The sequence below is a fragment of the Eupeodes corollae genome, chromosome 1, assembly GCF_945859685.1.
Source record: "Eupeodes corollae chromosome 1, idEupCoro1.1, whole genome shotgun sequence".
Taxonomy (NCBI): Eukaryota; Metazoa; Arthropoda; class Insecta; order Diptera; family Syrphidae; genus Eupeodes; species Eupeodes corollae.
Genome location: NC_079147.1, coordinates 190,467,545 through 190,486,437, shown reverse-complemented (window position 1 = coordinate 190,486,437; position 18,893 = coordinate 190,467,545). Strand labels below are relative to the sequence as shown.

The 18,893-nt window shown below is 33.3% G+C and overlaps 1 protein-coding gene across 1 annotated transcript; it reads right to left on the bottom strand.

Annotated features, from left to right (window-relative positions):
- Nucleotides 1–2,585: 2,585 nt before the first annotated feature.
- Nucleotides 2,586–11,144, bottom strand: LOC129939365 (uncharacterized). The gene is made up of 3 exons (XM_056047350.1): nt 10,497–11,144; nt 2,979–3,614; nt 2,586–2,921 (listed from the first exon to the last, which is right to left on the bottom strand). The coding sequence occupies exons 1-3, from the start codon at nt 10,936–10,938 to the stop codon at nt 2,638–2,640; spliced, it is 1,362 nt and encodes a 453-aa protein (XP_055903325.1). The 5' UTR covers nt 10,939–11,144; the 3' UTR covers nt 2,586–2,637.
- Between the last annotated feature and the right edge of the window lie 7,749 nt (nt 11,145–18,893).

Below are 18,893 nucleotides of genomic sequence, written 5' to 3'. Positions count from 1 at the left end.
TAAGGAATAAGGCCCTATCGCAAAGTACCAAAAAGACACTACAAAACCTTGATTATCCCATCCCAGTCTTACTGTATGGTGCAGCAGAATTATCTCTTTCCCAGGTGGATGAAGGATCCCTTGGTATCGCCGAGAGGAAGGTCTTACGAACGATATATGGACCGGTTTGTGTCGACAGGCAAAATAATATCTAGCGGAGAGGGTACCCGTAGGGTATTAAACATTAAGCCTAAGGGAACCAGAAGCGGAGGCAGACCTCACCTCCGGTGGATTGATTAAGTTAAGTTAAAGTAAAGTAAGTTAAACTTGAGATTATTACGGAGATCTTGGTAGATATAAGGGACATAAAACGAGAATAAGTTGATGCTCTCAAAAAACCATCTGCAGCAACATTGTCCATCAAAAACGAATATTTCTAATGAGACAACAAAAACTAAATATTAAGAACCAATGGGCAGGAAGAATACGAACTAGGTTGAAGAACACAATATTAGTTTGTTTCTGTGATACCTACGATTACATGACTTATTACAAATTGTGACCTTACATACGTAAAGATATGATAATATGAAAAAATCTCTTATCCAAAATATATAACGGCGATGAAAAATCGAATTTCGCTACAAAAGAGATAACGTTATTCAACTTAAACAATGCAGAAAAACAATTCGTCCTACCCGACCTCAATGAAGTGAAGATAGCTATATCGCATCTGAATTCCAACAAAGCTTCCGAATTATTGAAACCAGCAGTTGATGATTTTGTAAGGAATATGCACCAACTTATTGAAACATATGTTCGAAAGAAAGAATGACCGATGAGTGGAATCGCATAGTTTGGTCAATACTCAAGAAAGGAGACCCTTTAAACTGCGCCAACTAAAGAAGCATCAGTTTTGTAAACATCATTTATAAAATTCTATTATTTTGTGACGTCTGTAGCCGTTCGTCAATAACCTGATAGGTCCATAGCAGTGTGGCCTTAAACCAGGAAGGTTTCATTAAATACTCCAATTACGCCAGATATGGGAAAAACCAAGGAACTTTAAATCGATACCTACCATCTATTGATCCATTTCAAGACCGTGTATGACAGTATCTATAGGAAAGAACCTTACAGAGCAATATTAAGGTCAAAAAAGATCTCAACGATGTGTCCGATCACTTCTTCAAAACTGTGGTGGAAAGAATAGTTCAAAATTCAATCGTTTACATTATAGTTACAGCCTCCCAGGGGTCCGTCCAATTACTGGAATAAACCGATGATATAGTCATAATTTGAAGACCAAAGTGTGATGTCACTGGCGCGATTTTGAGCATTGCGACGGAAGCGCAGAAGATGGGTTTAGTAATCTTTCACAACAACTAGTAAAGACTTTGCAGTTTGCTTGAAGGAAAGGATTTTCTGGCCCATATCAGTGCAAGAGGCAGCAGTTTAGACAAATTGTTCGAAGTGGATCGAGAAGAAAAGTCGAGAGTTGTTGAGACCTTATGTTCAGTTTGGGGACACTCAAACATTTTTTCAGGACTGAGTACCTAAGTTATAATCCATTCAATCTAGACTACGAAAGATAACAATCCCGTCTACCATACTTAGAAGAAGCAAAGATTGCCATACCTAAACTGAAGCCCAATAAAGCCGCTGGAGCAGAAGGTCTAAATGGAGAGCTTTTCGAAGCAGATAGAAATGATTTGGTTAAGAGCAAGAACTAATTTATATCTGTAAAATATGGTCGGAAGAGAACATGGTCGATGAATGGAACCTCAGAATTGTTTGCCCGTTACTGGAAAAGGGAGCCCTTCTTAACTGCATCAACTATAATGGAGTCAATTTGGTCAACAACACTTACAAAATCTGTCTGTCGTAATGAGTAAACGTCTAAAGTCGATCGTCGATCCTTATTAGTGTTGCTTTAGACCAGGAAAGTCCACAGTCGATCAAATATTCACATTACGGCAGATCCTGATTTCAAGGGAGGAACTCAATAAAGCCATGTCTAGTTGGCATCCCTGCTAAATTCATCCGTTTGTGTAGGATGGACCATCGAGAATTTCCAATGCTTTATAAAGGTTGTAAGCAACTTAACCGAACCTTTTGATGTCAAAAGAGGTTTTATACGAAGTGATGCTCTGTGATTTGGTTTCCTTAACATCGTCCAGAGGAACTGTCTTCTAAAACTGTCCAATTACTCCCATATTCTGATATCATTGTCATTATCGGAAGAATTGAAGAACACAGTGCAATGTTAATGAGGCTATTGTAAGTATTGAGAGAGAGGCGGCCATTAGCAAATAAAAGAACTTTTAGTCGTTTCAAGAGAAAAGTTCTTTGCGTGATCTACTCTCCCGTATGCAAAGAATGTGAGCGAATTAAAAGATGGAACGACAAGCTGTTCAGGCTGTAAAGCGACATAGACCTAGCAAATAGCATAAAGTTCAACTCCTCAGATGGCAGGGAAAAAACGATAATTTGACTAATTTGTATATAATATAAATTTAGTTTCAGATACCATTTAAATCCCGAAGACTTTGGATTCACTTACAGGAAACGTTTTTGTTTGCCCCCAAAAAAATAACACAAAACAGTTTATTTCAAAAGGTACAAGTGAATTTTTATTTAATTTATTATAATTTGCTATTATAAATGTTTTTTCTTAAGTAAATCGATTTCTAGGAGCAGTTTTTTTTTCTTCAAAGTTAAAATTTCTTTTTGTAAACAATTAAGTTCATTTTGTTGTCGATTCAATGCTTTTTGGTCAATTAAAACTTCTTTTTGCATTGCAAATACTGACTTATTAAACTCCAAGTTCTTACTCGTCCTTGGATTAGAACTGAAATATTTTGGACATGTTTCTTGTTCTTCCTCAAACATTTCTTCATTTGAATCTTCACTTGTAATCGGTTCTCTGTATACATCTTTATCTAAAATGTTTATTGTTTTATAAGTACATAGATAATTAAAGAATGAAAACAACAAACCTTGAACTTTCCTATGCTCCATCAAATCAAGCAACTGTCTTTCGTGAGCCTTCAACTTATATTTAAGTGAATTACTTTTAATTGATTTATATAACTTCGCTTTAATACGTCCTTTCATATTGTTGATTTTTTTCCTAATTTGTGAATCATTCATAATTAATCCATGAATTGATTTCAGTTTATCCTTAATATCTTCTAGAGCATCCTGTTTAATTATTTTTATGTGTGGTGCTTGACTTTTTTCAAATAAACAACCATATTGTTTGATAATATCAAAAAAATCACTTTCTTTTATACTAATTTTTGTTAGTTTTGCTGTTGTGGTTGTTGTCTTTTCATCTTCTAGGCCGATTTTTTGAAAGTTCAGATCTACTTCTTCTTCAGAACTAAAATAGCTATCTGTATCTTTGTTGGAATTTAATTCATCATCGACAATTTGCTGAAAATGGTGACTTTCATTTGTTTCCGATTTTATTTCAATTCCTGGATGAATATCGATTAATTGTTGTAGATGTGGCTGGGATAGTTTTGATGTTTCTTCACGTTGTTCGGTTGCAACGTCTTGCGACATCTCATCCTCGGCTTCAAATTTAAAATATTTGCTAGAATCTGCAGATATATCACATTGTTCGGGATCTAGGAAAGAATTCAGAAAAATAAAAAATGAATAATTTAAGAGAATGTTTAGAAGTGTAACTTTCGAACTTAAGTGAAACAGAAATAAAGTAGCTGATTTTTGAAACAAGTTGAACTCGAAGAAAATGGCAAACTACAAGATTTCGAAGCGACATGGTTTCTAAGATAACACTCTGATTAAAAAAAAAGAATTTGTGAGCTCAAAAATAATTCACTAACTAAACTCTTGATGGAAAGTCTAAAAAAAACCCAAGACACAAGACCCGCCAAGAAATCCTCTAGATGGCAAATAGATTGTTAACCAGATTTTAAATTATTTCCAGCAAATATGTCTAGATAACTTCCTTCTCAGTTTGTTGATAGGAACGAGGAATGTAGTACATATGCCAATATAAATTTACTAGTACAAAATTACCAGGGTTTGAAATTTTCACTATACAGGTTATAATAAAATCATGCCTTAAACTAAGATTTGTAAGCCAGCAATAGAAGTAACATCTTACAGACAAATATCGCTTATATTTTCGAAAAAATACTGTACCAAGTACATAGAATTACGGATGTGGTTTAAAAGCTACTTGAAGAAAAACGACTATATTCTGAGATGTTTCTCAAGCTTTGGTACTCGGGACGTATGTAAGTACAAACTTCATAGGGACCTTCCCAGGCAATACTACAAAATACTGAAATCTTATGTTACCAACCGAATCTGTGTTTATTCATAAATAAACAAAAGTAAAAGACGGTGTACCGCACGGAAGTGTTTTAGGACCAGCTTTGTATCTATCATATACAAGGGATATTCCAAACGAATACAAACGATATCATGGACATACATACAAACGATACAAATGACACTGCAATATTGTATAATAATAATATAATATACATTCGATAAAGTTATTGTTTCGACGTAAAAATGGCGTATTAAACAAAATGAAACAAAATTGGCGCATACCTCACTCCAATACTGCAAAATACTTTGTAATACTTTTGAATGCAAAGCTTAAATGAAAAAAGCACATCGACACAAAAGCCATGTATAAATAGCAAAATGAAAAAGCCATCTAAAATAGTTCAAGAAGCCAGAACTTAAATAATCAACATCAACTATAGAGACAAATTTTCGACATGCAGAATATGACAAAAAAAAATAGAACGTTATAAATGAGATAAACGAAGAGAGAAAGCTTCATTTCATGAAATATTAGAAAAATAATAATTTGCAGATCAATTCGCCCACCAGGTCTCAAACATTATACACATATGCAATATTAAAACGCAAATTGTAAAGCATGACAATTTGGAAGTATTAAAAAGTATTTACTTCTAAGGAGGTAGCATGGAAGAAATGTTTAAAATTCAAAACAAAATAACATGAACAAAGGATCTGGAACAGATAATATTTTACCAGTTATTCTCAAAAATAACTGAGAAATTCTTATACCTGTTATACAAATCATGATTAATCGCAATCTGTTGCAACGTTGTGTGCCAGGACTCAGAAACATAAATCTTCGTCAATTGCAAACCCTAAAATTATAGACCGAACGTAATCAAGTCACACATTTATTGATTAATACAAAGTCATACTGGGTGTAGTCAATACGGATTCTAAAATAATAAAAGCACCGAATAACTTCTGGGAGAGTTTACAAATATATTCAATGCCAGCCTCAATCGAAACCATCACGTGTATTATTAATTAATTCCGTAAATCCTTCGATACTCTTTAGTCAGGATAATCTGCTAAAAACTTTGAACATATTTGGAGTAAGATGATATTTATCAAACTGGCTAAAAATGACTTAAATGACAGAATATTTAGAGTAAAGGTGTGAAATACTTTTAGTGGGTAAAAACCAAGTGCATACGGAGTCCCACAAGGCTCTTAACTGCACCCTATATTATTCATCCTCTACACTAATAAACTTCTAAGGTTGTTTAAAAACGTTACAGCTTCGCATGTAAAGATGATATCGCCATCATCGTTAAATACTAATTCCTTAAACAAGTATATTAGGGTGATTATACAAAAGTTGGATAACTCGATGTCATCAACCAGTATAAAACTACCAATATACTCTACAACTAATATACACTACCGGTCAAAAGTTTAAGACCAACTTCAAAGGGTTGCTTTGGGATTTTGTGAAAAAAGGTAAAAAAACCCAATATTGGATTTTTGACTTTTATTTGGATTTCCCAATTTTAATTTTTTATGACTTTTTACATTCAATTTGGAATTTTTTTTATGACTGGGGTAATATTAAAGGGTAAAAAAAATAAAAAAATTGAATACCTGCATATTCAGGATTTTGTATATAACGCTCGGTTTGATCCAATTTAAATTTATTTGAGTCTGTGATCTTCTCCAGAAAACGAATTGCGCATCATGGGAAAAGTTAAGGAATTAACTATTGAAACTTGATCTGCGATTATGACCCTTATTGAGGAAGGCCATTAGCAAAGAGAAATCGCTACAAAACTGAAGATATCCAAAGGAGCAGTTTGCAGGATAAACCAAGTTCAGGACGACCTAGAGTTACGACGAAAACCGAAGATCTGCATATCATCACCATAAGCAAGCGTTCTAGGAAGAAAACAGCACCAGATCAATGAAATCCGGGAAAAACCATTATCTGTATCAACGATATAACGTATATATACAAAGTTTTATTATACTTTATTGAGATTACAATTTATTTTAAAACAATGGAAAGACCCTTATTTCAGTTCTTCATTTTGAATACAAGTTGTTAAAAAAACACAAATAGTTCTTAAAACCTCAATCCTTTGGCATGTCACAACCCCGAAAACCAAAAACTAAGTGTAAGTGACTGTCTATTAAACATTATCATTGATTCCAGCAAACTTGCCAATTTAATACAATTTTTAGTGCATATAAACGGAGATTTTTTAAGAGCTTGAGAACTTTAAAAAAAAAAAAACGCATACAATTTGCAAAATCTCATCGATTCTTTATTTGAAACATTAGATTGGTCCATGACATTTACTTTTTAAAGATAATTTCATTTAAATGTTGACCACGGCTGCGTCTTAGGTGGTCCATTCGGAAAGTCCAATTTTGGGTAACTTTTTCGAGCATTTCGCCCAGAATAGCCCGAATTTCTTCGGAAATGTTGTCTTCCAAAGCTGGAATAGTTGCTGGCTTATTTGTGTAGACTTTAGACTTGACGTAGCCCCACAAAAAATAGTCTAAAGGCGTCAAATCGCATGATCTTGGTGGCCAACTTACCGGTCCATTCCTTGAGATGAATTGTTCTCCAAAGTTTTCCCTCAAAATGGCCATAGAATCGCGAGCTGTGTGGCATGTAGCGCCATCTTGTTGAAACCACTGTCAACCAAGTTCAGTTCTTCCATTTTTGGCAACAAAAAGTTTGTTAGCATTGAACGATAGCGATCGCCATTCACCGTAACGTTGCGTCCAACAGCATCTTTGAAAAAATACGGTCCAATGATTCCACCAGCGTACAAACCACACCAAACAGTGCATTTTTCGGGATGCATGGGCAGTTCTTGAACGGCTTCTGGTTGCTCTTCACTCCAAATGTGGCAATTTTGCTTATTTACGTAGCCATTCAACCAGAAATGAGCCTCATCGCTGAACAAAATTTGTCGATAAAAAAGCGGATTTTCTGCCAACTTTTCTAGGGCCCATTCACTGAAAATTCGACGTTGTGGCACATCGTTCGGCTTCAGTTCTTGCACGAGCTGTATTTTATACGGTTTTACACCAAGATCTTTGCGTAAAATCTTCCATGTGGTCGAATAACACAAACCCAATTGCTGCGAACGGCGACGAATCGACATTTCACGGTCTTCAGCAACTCTCTCAGAAACAGACGCAGTATTCTCTTCTTCACGCACTGTACGCATTTGTGTGGTTGGTTTAATGTCCAATAAAGTAAACTGAGTGCGAAACTTGGTCACAATCGCATTAATTGTTTGCTCACTTGGTCGATTAAGTAGACCATAAATCGGACGTAAAGCGCGAAACACATTTCGAACCGAACACTGATTTTGGTAATAAAATTCAATGATTTGCAAGCGTTTCTCGTTAGTAAGTCTATTCATGATAAAATGTCAAAGCATACTGAGCATCTTTCTCTTTGACACCATGTCTTAAATCCCGCGTGATCTGTCAAATACTAATGCATGAAAATCCTAACCTCAAAAAAATCACCCTTTAGTTAAATATATATACTATAACTTTCATAATGCAGTTTTCTACACTTTATTTAAAAAAAAATTGAAATTTTGTGTTCAGTTTCATTCGTCAGTCCGGTGTATGTTATTTAAATTTGAATTTTGTGCGCCGACTCAACGTAAAATCCAACTTTGGATTTCAATGTTGGTAATAAAGTTAGTTGCGGGTCGCACAATTTGACGGCCATCATAACTGTACCAGAATTTAAATTATGTTTGTTGTCTATACACCTGCTAAGCCAGTCATCACGTCAGTCCTATGGTGAGTCGTTATTTTTTGTTTCTCTAAAGTTTATTTTTATTTATTCATATTAGACTTTGATTTGTTAAAATTTAGTTTGTTGATATTCGAAATTACAGTCCTGTGTCAGGTATATTGTTATTGTTCTTAATTTCATGATCATAAGTACTTTTAATATGAATATTTTTAGATTTTGTTTATATTGTTTGTTGATTACTTAAAAATATGTAATTAAATGTTTAAATTTATTTATTTATTCATCAAGCAGAGACACAGCTCTTAAAGACTACTTAGAACAATAGTAAGTTTATATAAATAATAACAATTAACAATAACCACCGAAGTTTATTATTAATAACATTTTTTTTTTAAACAGTCCCTACTTAAATATAAATTAAAATCGATAGCATTACAAACAGAATTAGCTTGTCTTAAACAGCGTGTTGAGGGTTCATACAACTAAGTGAAAGTAGTAAAACATAAGTGAATGGGCAGGTTCAAAAAACATAAAGGACTTCGTTCGTTGGCTTATGAAAAAGAGAGGAGATAATAGAGAGAAACTGAATAAAACAACAACAATTACTTGTGTGTGCTTAGAAAAATGCTAATCGGTTCAGTATAGTTCGATAGAACGAAAAAACCTGTAATTGGCTTACAACTTTCATGTGGGTGCGGTGGCGTAGTGCGTAGTGCACTAGCTCCTCACACGCTAGATCGCTTGTTCAAGCCCAGCTCGGGCAAAAGTTCTTCAAAAATTAAATTGAACAAATAGCGATTAAGCACCACTAAAGGAGTCTGATGATCGGGTTGGCCCCGTGAAATAGCTATAACTCCAGCCTATGAACTTGGTGGTAGCACACACAAGTTGTTGTTGTTTTATTCTTATATTCAATCATAAAGGACTTCAGTTCCAGTCAACTTCATTTTTTGAATGTAAATTTTGACCAAAGCAACTAGTTAGTTTTTCAAGTATCATTAACTTCAAATTCAGAACTTTACTTCGCAAACCTTTTTTTAAGTTCATAGTACAAAAAGTACCAACAAAATTATTGGCTCCCTGAAATTACGCCATAGGAAATTACGCCAAAAACTGTTTTGGAAAAAAAGCCCAAACAATTTCGGCGTAAAAAATTAGGAAAAAACGCCCAAAAACAAAAAGGAAAATACGCCAAAAAGTGTGGAAATTACGCCAAACTTTTGGAAAAAGAGCCAAAATACTAAAATGGAAAAAATGCCAAAAATTCCAAATTAGTTTTGGAAATCAAGCCTTTAAAAAATGAACAGAGCTTTTTCTGGCTATATTTCCAAAATTAATTTGGAATTAAAGCCCAAAAAGTCTATAAAAGAATCTGAACTTACGACGTAACATGGAGCGGCGCGGTGCAACCCGCGTGGCGCAGTTACTAACCTCTTTCATTTCAGTTCGTTTTGTTTAGATTCATTTGAAAAACTGAAACAAGATGACTGTGTCTTCACAGACTTCAGTAAGGCCTTTGATAAATTGTGCCATAAAACATTGACTTCCAAACTTCAATAACAAGGCTTTAACAATACATTTGTTAGTTGGGTTTCTTCATACTTATAAATAGATCGTACAGCGTAGTTTTTAGGAATGCGCGGACATCATATTTTTATACCAACTCTGGCGTACTACAAGGTAGCCACTTAGGACTTTTAATGTTTATTTTCTACGTTAATGACTTACCTTCTATTATAAAACACTAATCTGTTTTGATATACGCTGATGAAATTAAAATTTTCAAACGTATTGACTCACTTGACGACTGTTTACTCCTACAAAATGATCTATACCCGAATTTTTAGAAGTTTGCTTTTAACTATCGTAAACAAAATATCCTCCAAAGTTACTCAACTTTTGTATAATCACCTATATGATGATGGATGATTTCTACAGCCAATAATGAATGGCCCAAACACTGGAAAAAGGGCGTATATAGACAGAGAACTTTAAATTATTATTTCGAAGATATTTTAAATGAAATTCAACAAAGTTTTAAAAATTATCACAAACTTTAAAAAAAACGAGAAAAGAAATATCTTACTTTGCTCTTATTTGCTAAAATCAAATTTCATTAAATCTTAACATGAACTGAACTTTACATCATTTTAAAATCCTACCACAACTTTTTCGGGCTTTCACATTGGCTAAAATTAAATACTGTATTTTTTTGTGCAATAGGATTCTTTCCACAAATTTTATTTATATGAACCTATTCGGAAATTCAGTGTATAGGAACCCATTTTTGCTACTGTATCCAGTAGAGTTATGCTAAGAAATTAATATTTTTAAACGACAATTTTCGTGAATCTAACATATCATTTAGGAATTTGGCTAACTTAAAGAAGAAACATTATAATTAGGTATCAATATAGGAAATAGATACACCAACCTGTTAAACCCAGCAGTACCGTCGTCTTGTCGTCTGCTGCCGCCCCTACCGATGAAGTGTATTTTTTATAATCCATAAGCTTAAGTAAATCCTTTTCGAAATATTTGAATCTAGTTTCCAAATCACCCATTTCAATTTTATCTCTTTTCGTTTTGGCTCGCATCTTCATATTTTCAAGTTTCTTTCTTATTTGCGAACCACTTAAAGTAATTCCATAAATATTTTCAATTCTTTCCTGTATTGCCTTCAAGGCATTTTGTTTGATTATTTTGTTTTTTGGTGTTTGACTTTTATTAAACAAACATGGATAGAATTTTATGATTTCAAAAAAATTCTCATATTTCATGGATAATTTTGGTCGTTTTGAGATGCTAGTTGGGTCGTGGTTGGCCTTGGCCGCATCATCATCATTTTCATCATCAGAATTAATATTTACATTCATTTAACTAAAGGTTCAGTGTGGACAAGGCAAAGGTAGGTACGAAATGAGTGTTCACTTAATTATCTACCTAGCACTTTATTTATGCATGTTCATTGCATTGCCTGAATTTCAAATACTTTGTTTGTTTTTTTTTTCAGTTTTGTTTTCCAAATTTTAAAATTTGAGGGTTTTTGATTGCGTACTCAGATTTTTAAGTGTTTTCTCAATAAATCAAAAGGTGAAGTTTTAGCTTATTGTGTTTCATTCACAATATAGAATGTTTTTGTCAAAATTAGTGTTAGTAGGCAGAGGGAAATTGTATGTTTTAGCATTTCTTTCAAAAATCAAGGAATTTCTTTTTTTTTTTTAATTAATTTGTGTACTCGTATATATTGAAAATATCGAAAAAATTAATTTCATTAACGTTTAAGTTTATTGTTAAAATGTGTTTGAAAATGTTGATACAATTTTTTCAATACATTTTGTACAAAATTATTGATGTTCGTATTTATGAAAATTTAACTTTAAAAATTGGTTCTAACTGGTAGTTAACGTTTATTAATTTTTTGTTGTTGCCATAAAAACGTTAAAATATAATAAAAAAAAATAACAAATACTTAGACTATTCGTACAATGAGGTAAGTTTAGAAATTTTGAAAGATGCATGATGCATGATAAAACATCCAGAAGTACTAACAATAAATATTAAAGAAATAGTGTACATTAATATAAGAAATAATGGAACTATTCAGGAAAAAATAGTGTTTGGTGTAATCTGTTACAAAATTTTCAAATATCTAATATATAAAATTCTCCTGCCACAGTGTTAGTTGCCTTACTCTTCCGAAACGGCTTAAAAAATTTCAGTGACATTTTGCATATACATTTGGTAGGTCGAGAATAGGTTTTTATCTATTTTTTATATTCCTGAGTACTATGGTTTAATTGCAACAACATCGTACACGGTGCAACAATCTTACAATAATAATTAGTGACGCTATGTACAATGAAGCATTGATGGTTATTGAGGATCTTTGCGTTATCAGACACCAGGTGGAACTGACGAAACGTTCCTTATTTCGCTAATTCTTGCTTAAATACGATCAAATAATGGTATCGCATCTCCTGGCATTGCGGCAACTTTATTAGATGGAGGCAGAACAGCTTATTTAGTATTTAAACTGACACTAAATATTCAAAATAACCCAGACGCTGTGCAGATACAACATTTGTTACCTGGAGACTTGGTGTCATACAAATGTATTGACACAATTTGTGATTCTATCGAAGCTGTAAATTATTCAAGTTATCCTATTATACCCACAGATGTTAAAATTCAATTCAAACGCCTTCAATTTGCAATTAGATTGGCATTTGCAATGACTCAAATCCAAACTATATCTGTCTGCCGCTTAGATTTGAGCACTTCATGTTTTTCACACGGACAACTACATGGCGAAAGATGGGATCACAAAAAATATTGTACACTTTGTTGCAATAAGGGATTGCTATTGTTTATTTTTTTTGAAGAATTGTAATAAATTAAAAAAAATTGTTTAGTGATTCTAGATGCACCTCGTTAATGTCGGTAACGTCGGTAACACTGCGCGGTATTCTCTTATCCCCGTGAATGATTTCATTCTATACAATTCAGATCCGCATATCAAATGTTGCGGATTTTTCATTTAATGGATCGTCTGTCTGGTTGGTGGTTGATAAAATGTAAGTAAAAACTAATTTATTGCTTGATTTTGTTTGTAAAAAAAGATTATTAACATTTTTAGGGGAAGAACAACGAACAGAGACCAGTTTTCAACAATAATATCGGCAATGAAATTAAATCCAGATATTGCAAAAAATAATGCAAAAAGGCAACCCGAGGACTTACGTGAGTTTTGGAAAAATCTTAAGGAAAGACTGAACATCCTAGGCCCACCAATAAAAGATGTGACTGTGGTAGCCTTTTCTGTTGTAGAATAGATGTGGGTTTTGATAAGGTGTCTTCAGAGGAATGTGTGTACCGTCAACACACATAACAACTCCAGGCACACCACATTTTTGGTAAAACCAGAGCTTTGCTTCTAGTTTTTCTTCTGTTGTCATTTGTAGAGTAATCCATTTCGGACATAGATGGGCTTGTAATACGTCCAGTATCTCCTGCAAGACTTTGCTGAATGTGGACTGAGCGATCCCTACATTAAAATCTTGTCCAACGGCATGTTGCAGACTACCTTCGCCAAAAAATCTTAAACACGCTATCAATTTCTCTTTTCTTGAAAGTGAATCATTTCGCTGAGGAGGTGGAAGATTCGATTCAACAATATTCAATACGTACTGAAATGCTTTTTTACTCAAGCGAAAGTTTTTGACAAACCTACGGTTTTGAAATAATTAATTTTATCTAGTGAAAATTGAAAATGAATCAACTTACGTTTCATCCGGCAGTTCCATAACATCTTTTTTGGATTTTCTCACATTTCTGCGAAGTTCTCGGTTTGTTGATTGTCTTATTCCACTGTTTGGAAGTGGAAAAAAAAGTCCAATGCTATCCATAACTGTTTGTTTATATTTGCTATTGTATTGTAGTGTAATAACCAAAACAATTTATCCAATTTTCCAAAGATTTTAGTAAATAGAGATGAAATTGATTAAATAAATTTCAATTTGCAAAAAAACAAACTTCTTTGATTTTCTCATGAACAGCTGTTAGCTTGAATGTCAAATTGGTTTAGATAATGTAGTTCACCCGACGGATAGCAGAATGGAAACACAGGGCGAAAGGGAATCGAATGGGTGAATCGAATCTGCGGTTCACGGGAATAGCAGAATAGGGCTGTAAGTCTTAACAGCTCTAAAAATGTTTGGTATTTTGAACAAAGTAACATAGGCAATGTGATGTTTGCTACTGTACGCATCTTTACCACAGTAAGCAAATATTTTATTGAAACAACAGACGACTTGAATGAAATTTCTTTACATATAAAGAGCAGGCAGAATAATTTTAAGGATTTCAATGGGGCTTATTCATAGAGAATTGCTAAAGTCGTGATTTCTTGATCTTTAAAATAAACACAACTTTAATTCAGTCAATTTTCCAGATGTGTTTACATTTGTACTTCAAATGACAGGTCCAAGTGAAAAAATACTGTTATATTTTCAAACTTGTAATTTTGTGCTGTCATTACTCAAATTGAAAGTTTAATATTATAATAATATTTAAAAATGTGACTGTTTCTTTATCCAAACGATATAATTCGTAAAAAATTGGTGCCATATTTTCCAGATCACCAAATAACTCAAACTAGTCTAAGAAATCCATATATTTTTCAATTGTGGTATTAATCAACATTTTTATTTGATATAATTTACTTTTTCAGCAAAAAAATCAAATATGACATTTGGCTGTGATAATAACAACTGAAACACAGCAATTGCTTTGTTTACAGTTAAAGCACAGATTAAGCCCTAAACATAGGTTTAAATTTATTAATAAATAGCATAAACTCTTGACTTGATTAACAACAACTTAGCAAGAGTTTAGCAAACATCTATGAATATGCCCCATTAACTTTGGCTGGCCAGCTAATTCATTTTATTTTGTTAACCTCTAAAACCCGTTTTTGTATAGGTTTATGTGAAATTGTTCTACAATTTTAGTAAAATTTCACATAAATCTATATACCTTAAACCTGTTTGAAATTTAAAAGAGCTGCCAAATGCTTTATGAATAGCAGCTGTGTCTACCCTAGGTGTTAAATTTAGACTCAAGTTCAAATAGACTACGGTTTAAAATATGACTATGAATATGCCCCATTACAGTAAGCAGACATAAACAGAGAGCTTTCATGATGATAAATAGTTTAAAATATTTAACTCCCTTTTTATATAAAACTTAGTTCTGAAAGCAAACAAATTCTTGGCCGATGTTTTGCTTTACTTATGTGTCAGTTGGATAATTTTACCAAATCACTTTTTAAAAATTGCGCAAAATTATTTCCCTTACAAACTTTTAACAGTTCATTTACAAAATTTCTACAGATGCTCAACTTCTGTCAAACGTCGAACTTCGTTTTAATTTGTGTTTCATTGTGCAAAATAAATAGTTTTAAGGTTTTAGACACCTAACATGAAGTACCATGGTCGATATTTTGAAATTTCTATGAATTTTTTTTCAACACGTATCTGACATCCAGACATTACATTCATTAAATTCGTTCTGCATTATAAGCAAAATTAATAATAGATAGATCGCACAAAATTTGAATAGTTTTTTTTGTAAAAACTGTGATAAGTTTAAACTGAACTGTACTGTGAATCTTATATATAAAAATGAATCGCAAAATGTGTTGGTTACTTAACAATGCCTGGACCAATTTGGTCAATTCTTTTTTAAAATGTTCGTTGAAGTTAATGGATGGTTTTTACGGCGGGAAAAACTCCAATAATTGCCGGAAAAACATAAAAACAGCCCTTTTCCTTTTCCCATGCAAATGTTTTCTAACTAAAACGTAGAGGGATTAAAAAATTTGACTTCAAATCATACCAAATTAAAAAAAAAAGAAGAAAAAAGTGTTGATGTCGATTTGCTGTTATTTTTCTTGGATTTTCTGTTACCTTCTCTGCTGAGTTTGCTTTCGTCAACCGATAAACGGATGAAACAAGTCCGTATATCGTGTTTTGTGTAGAGTGTTAGTGTTTGTTTAGTTGGTGTTTAGTGACAAAATAATTTATATTTGATATGCCTCCTATAAGACGAAGAAATTAAAGTAGAAGAACCCGAACTGATACAAAACAAGCTAATTAGCGATCTCATCGTACTTCACAAGAACGTGAAGACCAAAGTCAACGTGAAAGAATTCGGATATCACAAACGCGATATTCAACTAATGAAAGCTCAAGTTTGAATCAAGCTGCTTTCAGTTGCGATGTCTTAATTGACTACAGTAACTACCAATGTGTTGTTATTGGTTCTATGATCTGGGTTTGCTTACATTGTAAGGCATTGGAATACAAAAACGAAGCCAATGGATTGCGTTGCGCAAATGGTTAAGTGAAATTGATATCATTGGATCCACCACCAGAGCCTTTGTACTGGTTGCTTTCAGGAATAGGAACAGGTTCCATACTCTTCTTGACACATATCCAACAATATAACAATTGTTTTCAAATGGCTTCATTTGGGGCAGCAAATTTAGTTCGGGAAAATTTTATGTGAACTTTCAAGGTATGTATGTATCAACTTATAATTATTTTAGCGAATACATTTTTCCATCACCTAAGTTAAGATGCGTCACTAATCTTCAATTTCCTAATCATTACGAAGTGAGTCATTCCACTATTAACGCCAGTTGATGAAATCAATGCATTTATAAAGTCCTCCAATTTGTGGAAACATGTCAAAGTACATCATTTAAGCATGAATATGCGTGTCGAGTTGTAAAATGACCAATCTGGAAACTTATTCTCTAAGCAACTTATTGACATTGGTAACGGCAAATTTTCTATAGACAGGCTACATTATTTTTCCTCAAAGCTTTTGTCAGTTAACGCAATCAAAAGAGGAACTTATTCCAAAGGTATTTCCAGATTTTTCTCAAAAGTACAGAAACCATGATTGGTTGAGCGAACGAGCTATATTATCTGCAAAAAACGTAGATGTAAATAAATTAAATTTCAAAAATCAAGAACAAATTACAGGCGAATCGAGGATATATAAATCAGTTGATTCGGCTACTAACCAAGATGATGAAATCAACTATCCAACGGAATTTTAAAACTAGCTGAATTTGCCAGGATTGCCACCCACAATCTTCAATTTAAGGTTGGATCAATAGTTATAATGTTGCGAAATATCAACTGACGGCCTCTTTGCAACGGTACACGGTTAGCGATAAAAAAATGACTGAACAACGTGATAAAAACAACTTTTCTGAAAGGAAAGTATAAAGGAGAAGATATTCTCATACAGCGCATCCCAATGATTCCGATTTATGTGCCATTTGAGTTTAAATGACAACAGTCTCCAGTGCGGCTTGCTTTTGCTATGACCATACACAAGTCCCAGGGCCAATTATTAAGTGTTTGTATTATTGATCTAGAAACCCTATGTTTATCACATGGTCAATTGTATGTTGCGTGTTCCCGTCTTGGAAAACCATCAGATTTGTTTGTCTATGCGCTTAGTAATGAAACAAAAAACATCGTATATCACAAAGCAGTACAATGGTAATAAAACTGATTTATATTATTAAAATTATGATTCACATGATTGACAATAAAGCGATTACTTATTCTTACTTATTTTTTATTCAAAATGCCCTATCACCAGGGTGACGGTTCTGTTCAGTAGCATTTTTAGCCACGACTATAAAATACGTAGGAACAAAAAACTGCCACATTACAAATCTTTATGACAGGACGAAGTTTGTCGGGTCCGCTAGTATATTAAAGAAAATGTAATTCTTTTAAAATACAAAATACAAACTAAAGTACAAATTTCGCAACTTAATCGACATCAGTTATATTGACAACTTTATAAATCAATTTCTTTTTCGAAATCAAAATTTTTGACAGTTTAAAAAAAACCGCAATACTTTTTAAAGCTAGTTCTATTTCTTGCAACTGTGTGTTTATTTCGTAGGATTTTAAAGATGTCTGTTCTCTCAAAATAAACAATAGGGGTATTCACGATTCGATGCAAGTGGTCTTGTATCGTTGCAAAAGTGTAACATTTTCTTGCACTAAAACAACAAAATATACAGACTACAATTTTGTTGCACTTTTGCACTTTTGCTATACCCGAACCCTATTGCAACACAAAAATACAACGGTGCAAAATTTGTCTGTTGTAGTTGACAGTTTGGCAGCTGTCATTTTATCAGAAATTTTGGTGGGCTTTAAGTTTAAATTGAATTTGAAGTTATTGCCGCATTTATGCCAACGACAAAAATCAGAAAAAAGAATGGAAAAAAAAAGATTCAGTTCTAAGGAATATAAAGAAGTGCCGTAGACGTGACAAAGCGGTAAAAAAATGGACGGAAGAAGAAATTTTAATTATATTAGATTACATTCAAGAAGCTGGAAACTTCGAGGTAAGATATAATCAAAATGTTTCAAAATGTTTTTTGCTCAAAAAACATTTTATTTTAGAAGCCAACAGCACAAATATTTTACAGGAAACTGTTAGAACAGAAGCCATTAGACGCCACTTGGGAGTTGATCAGGTGGAAAATGAGAAGCCTGAAAACTTCGTTTTCTAAAGCTACAGAGTGGCAAAAATCAACTGGTGCTGGTCTCATGGAAACAGAAAAGGGACTTGGTACTGTTCAAGGTGAGACAACAATTGAGATTTAGATACAATTTTGTATACGTTCCTAACAATTTTGTGTTTATTTCTTATTAGCAAAAGTTCTTAAAATCTGTCCCTACTACGACAGATTGAAGGAGATTTTTGGTGACAAAACTGAAGGCCGCACTTCTTTCCAAACATATGAGCTTCCAGATTTCGTTTGTTCAGACGAAGAAACCCCGGATCAACTTGGATATGAGATTATTGAGATAATCGAGGAACAAACCTCAAATGATCCAATTGTGTCCATCGAATCTCCTCCTAGTCCATTATTTGAGCTTTCTTGTGTAGAACCACAGCCACCAATACCAATCACACCAACTACACAAGAAAACGGTAAATCTGGTGAAGAGCCATTGAGTAATCCTCGTAAATGTGCCGATAAACTTCGGAAATTTGCCCCAAGAACAGCCATCGACCAGCTGTCCCAACTTCATGCAGAAAGACAAGCCTTCCAGGAAAAAAAAATTAAAGTTAGAAACCGATAAACTCATTCAAAATGCCGATATTGAAGAAAAAAAAGTTCAACAAGGATTTCATCGACACCATCTTCGTTTTCACTTTCTGCATCACCTTTAATAAAAAATGTGTGGCATTATTTGTATCTTTATTTTTTTTTGTTTCCCCA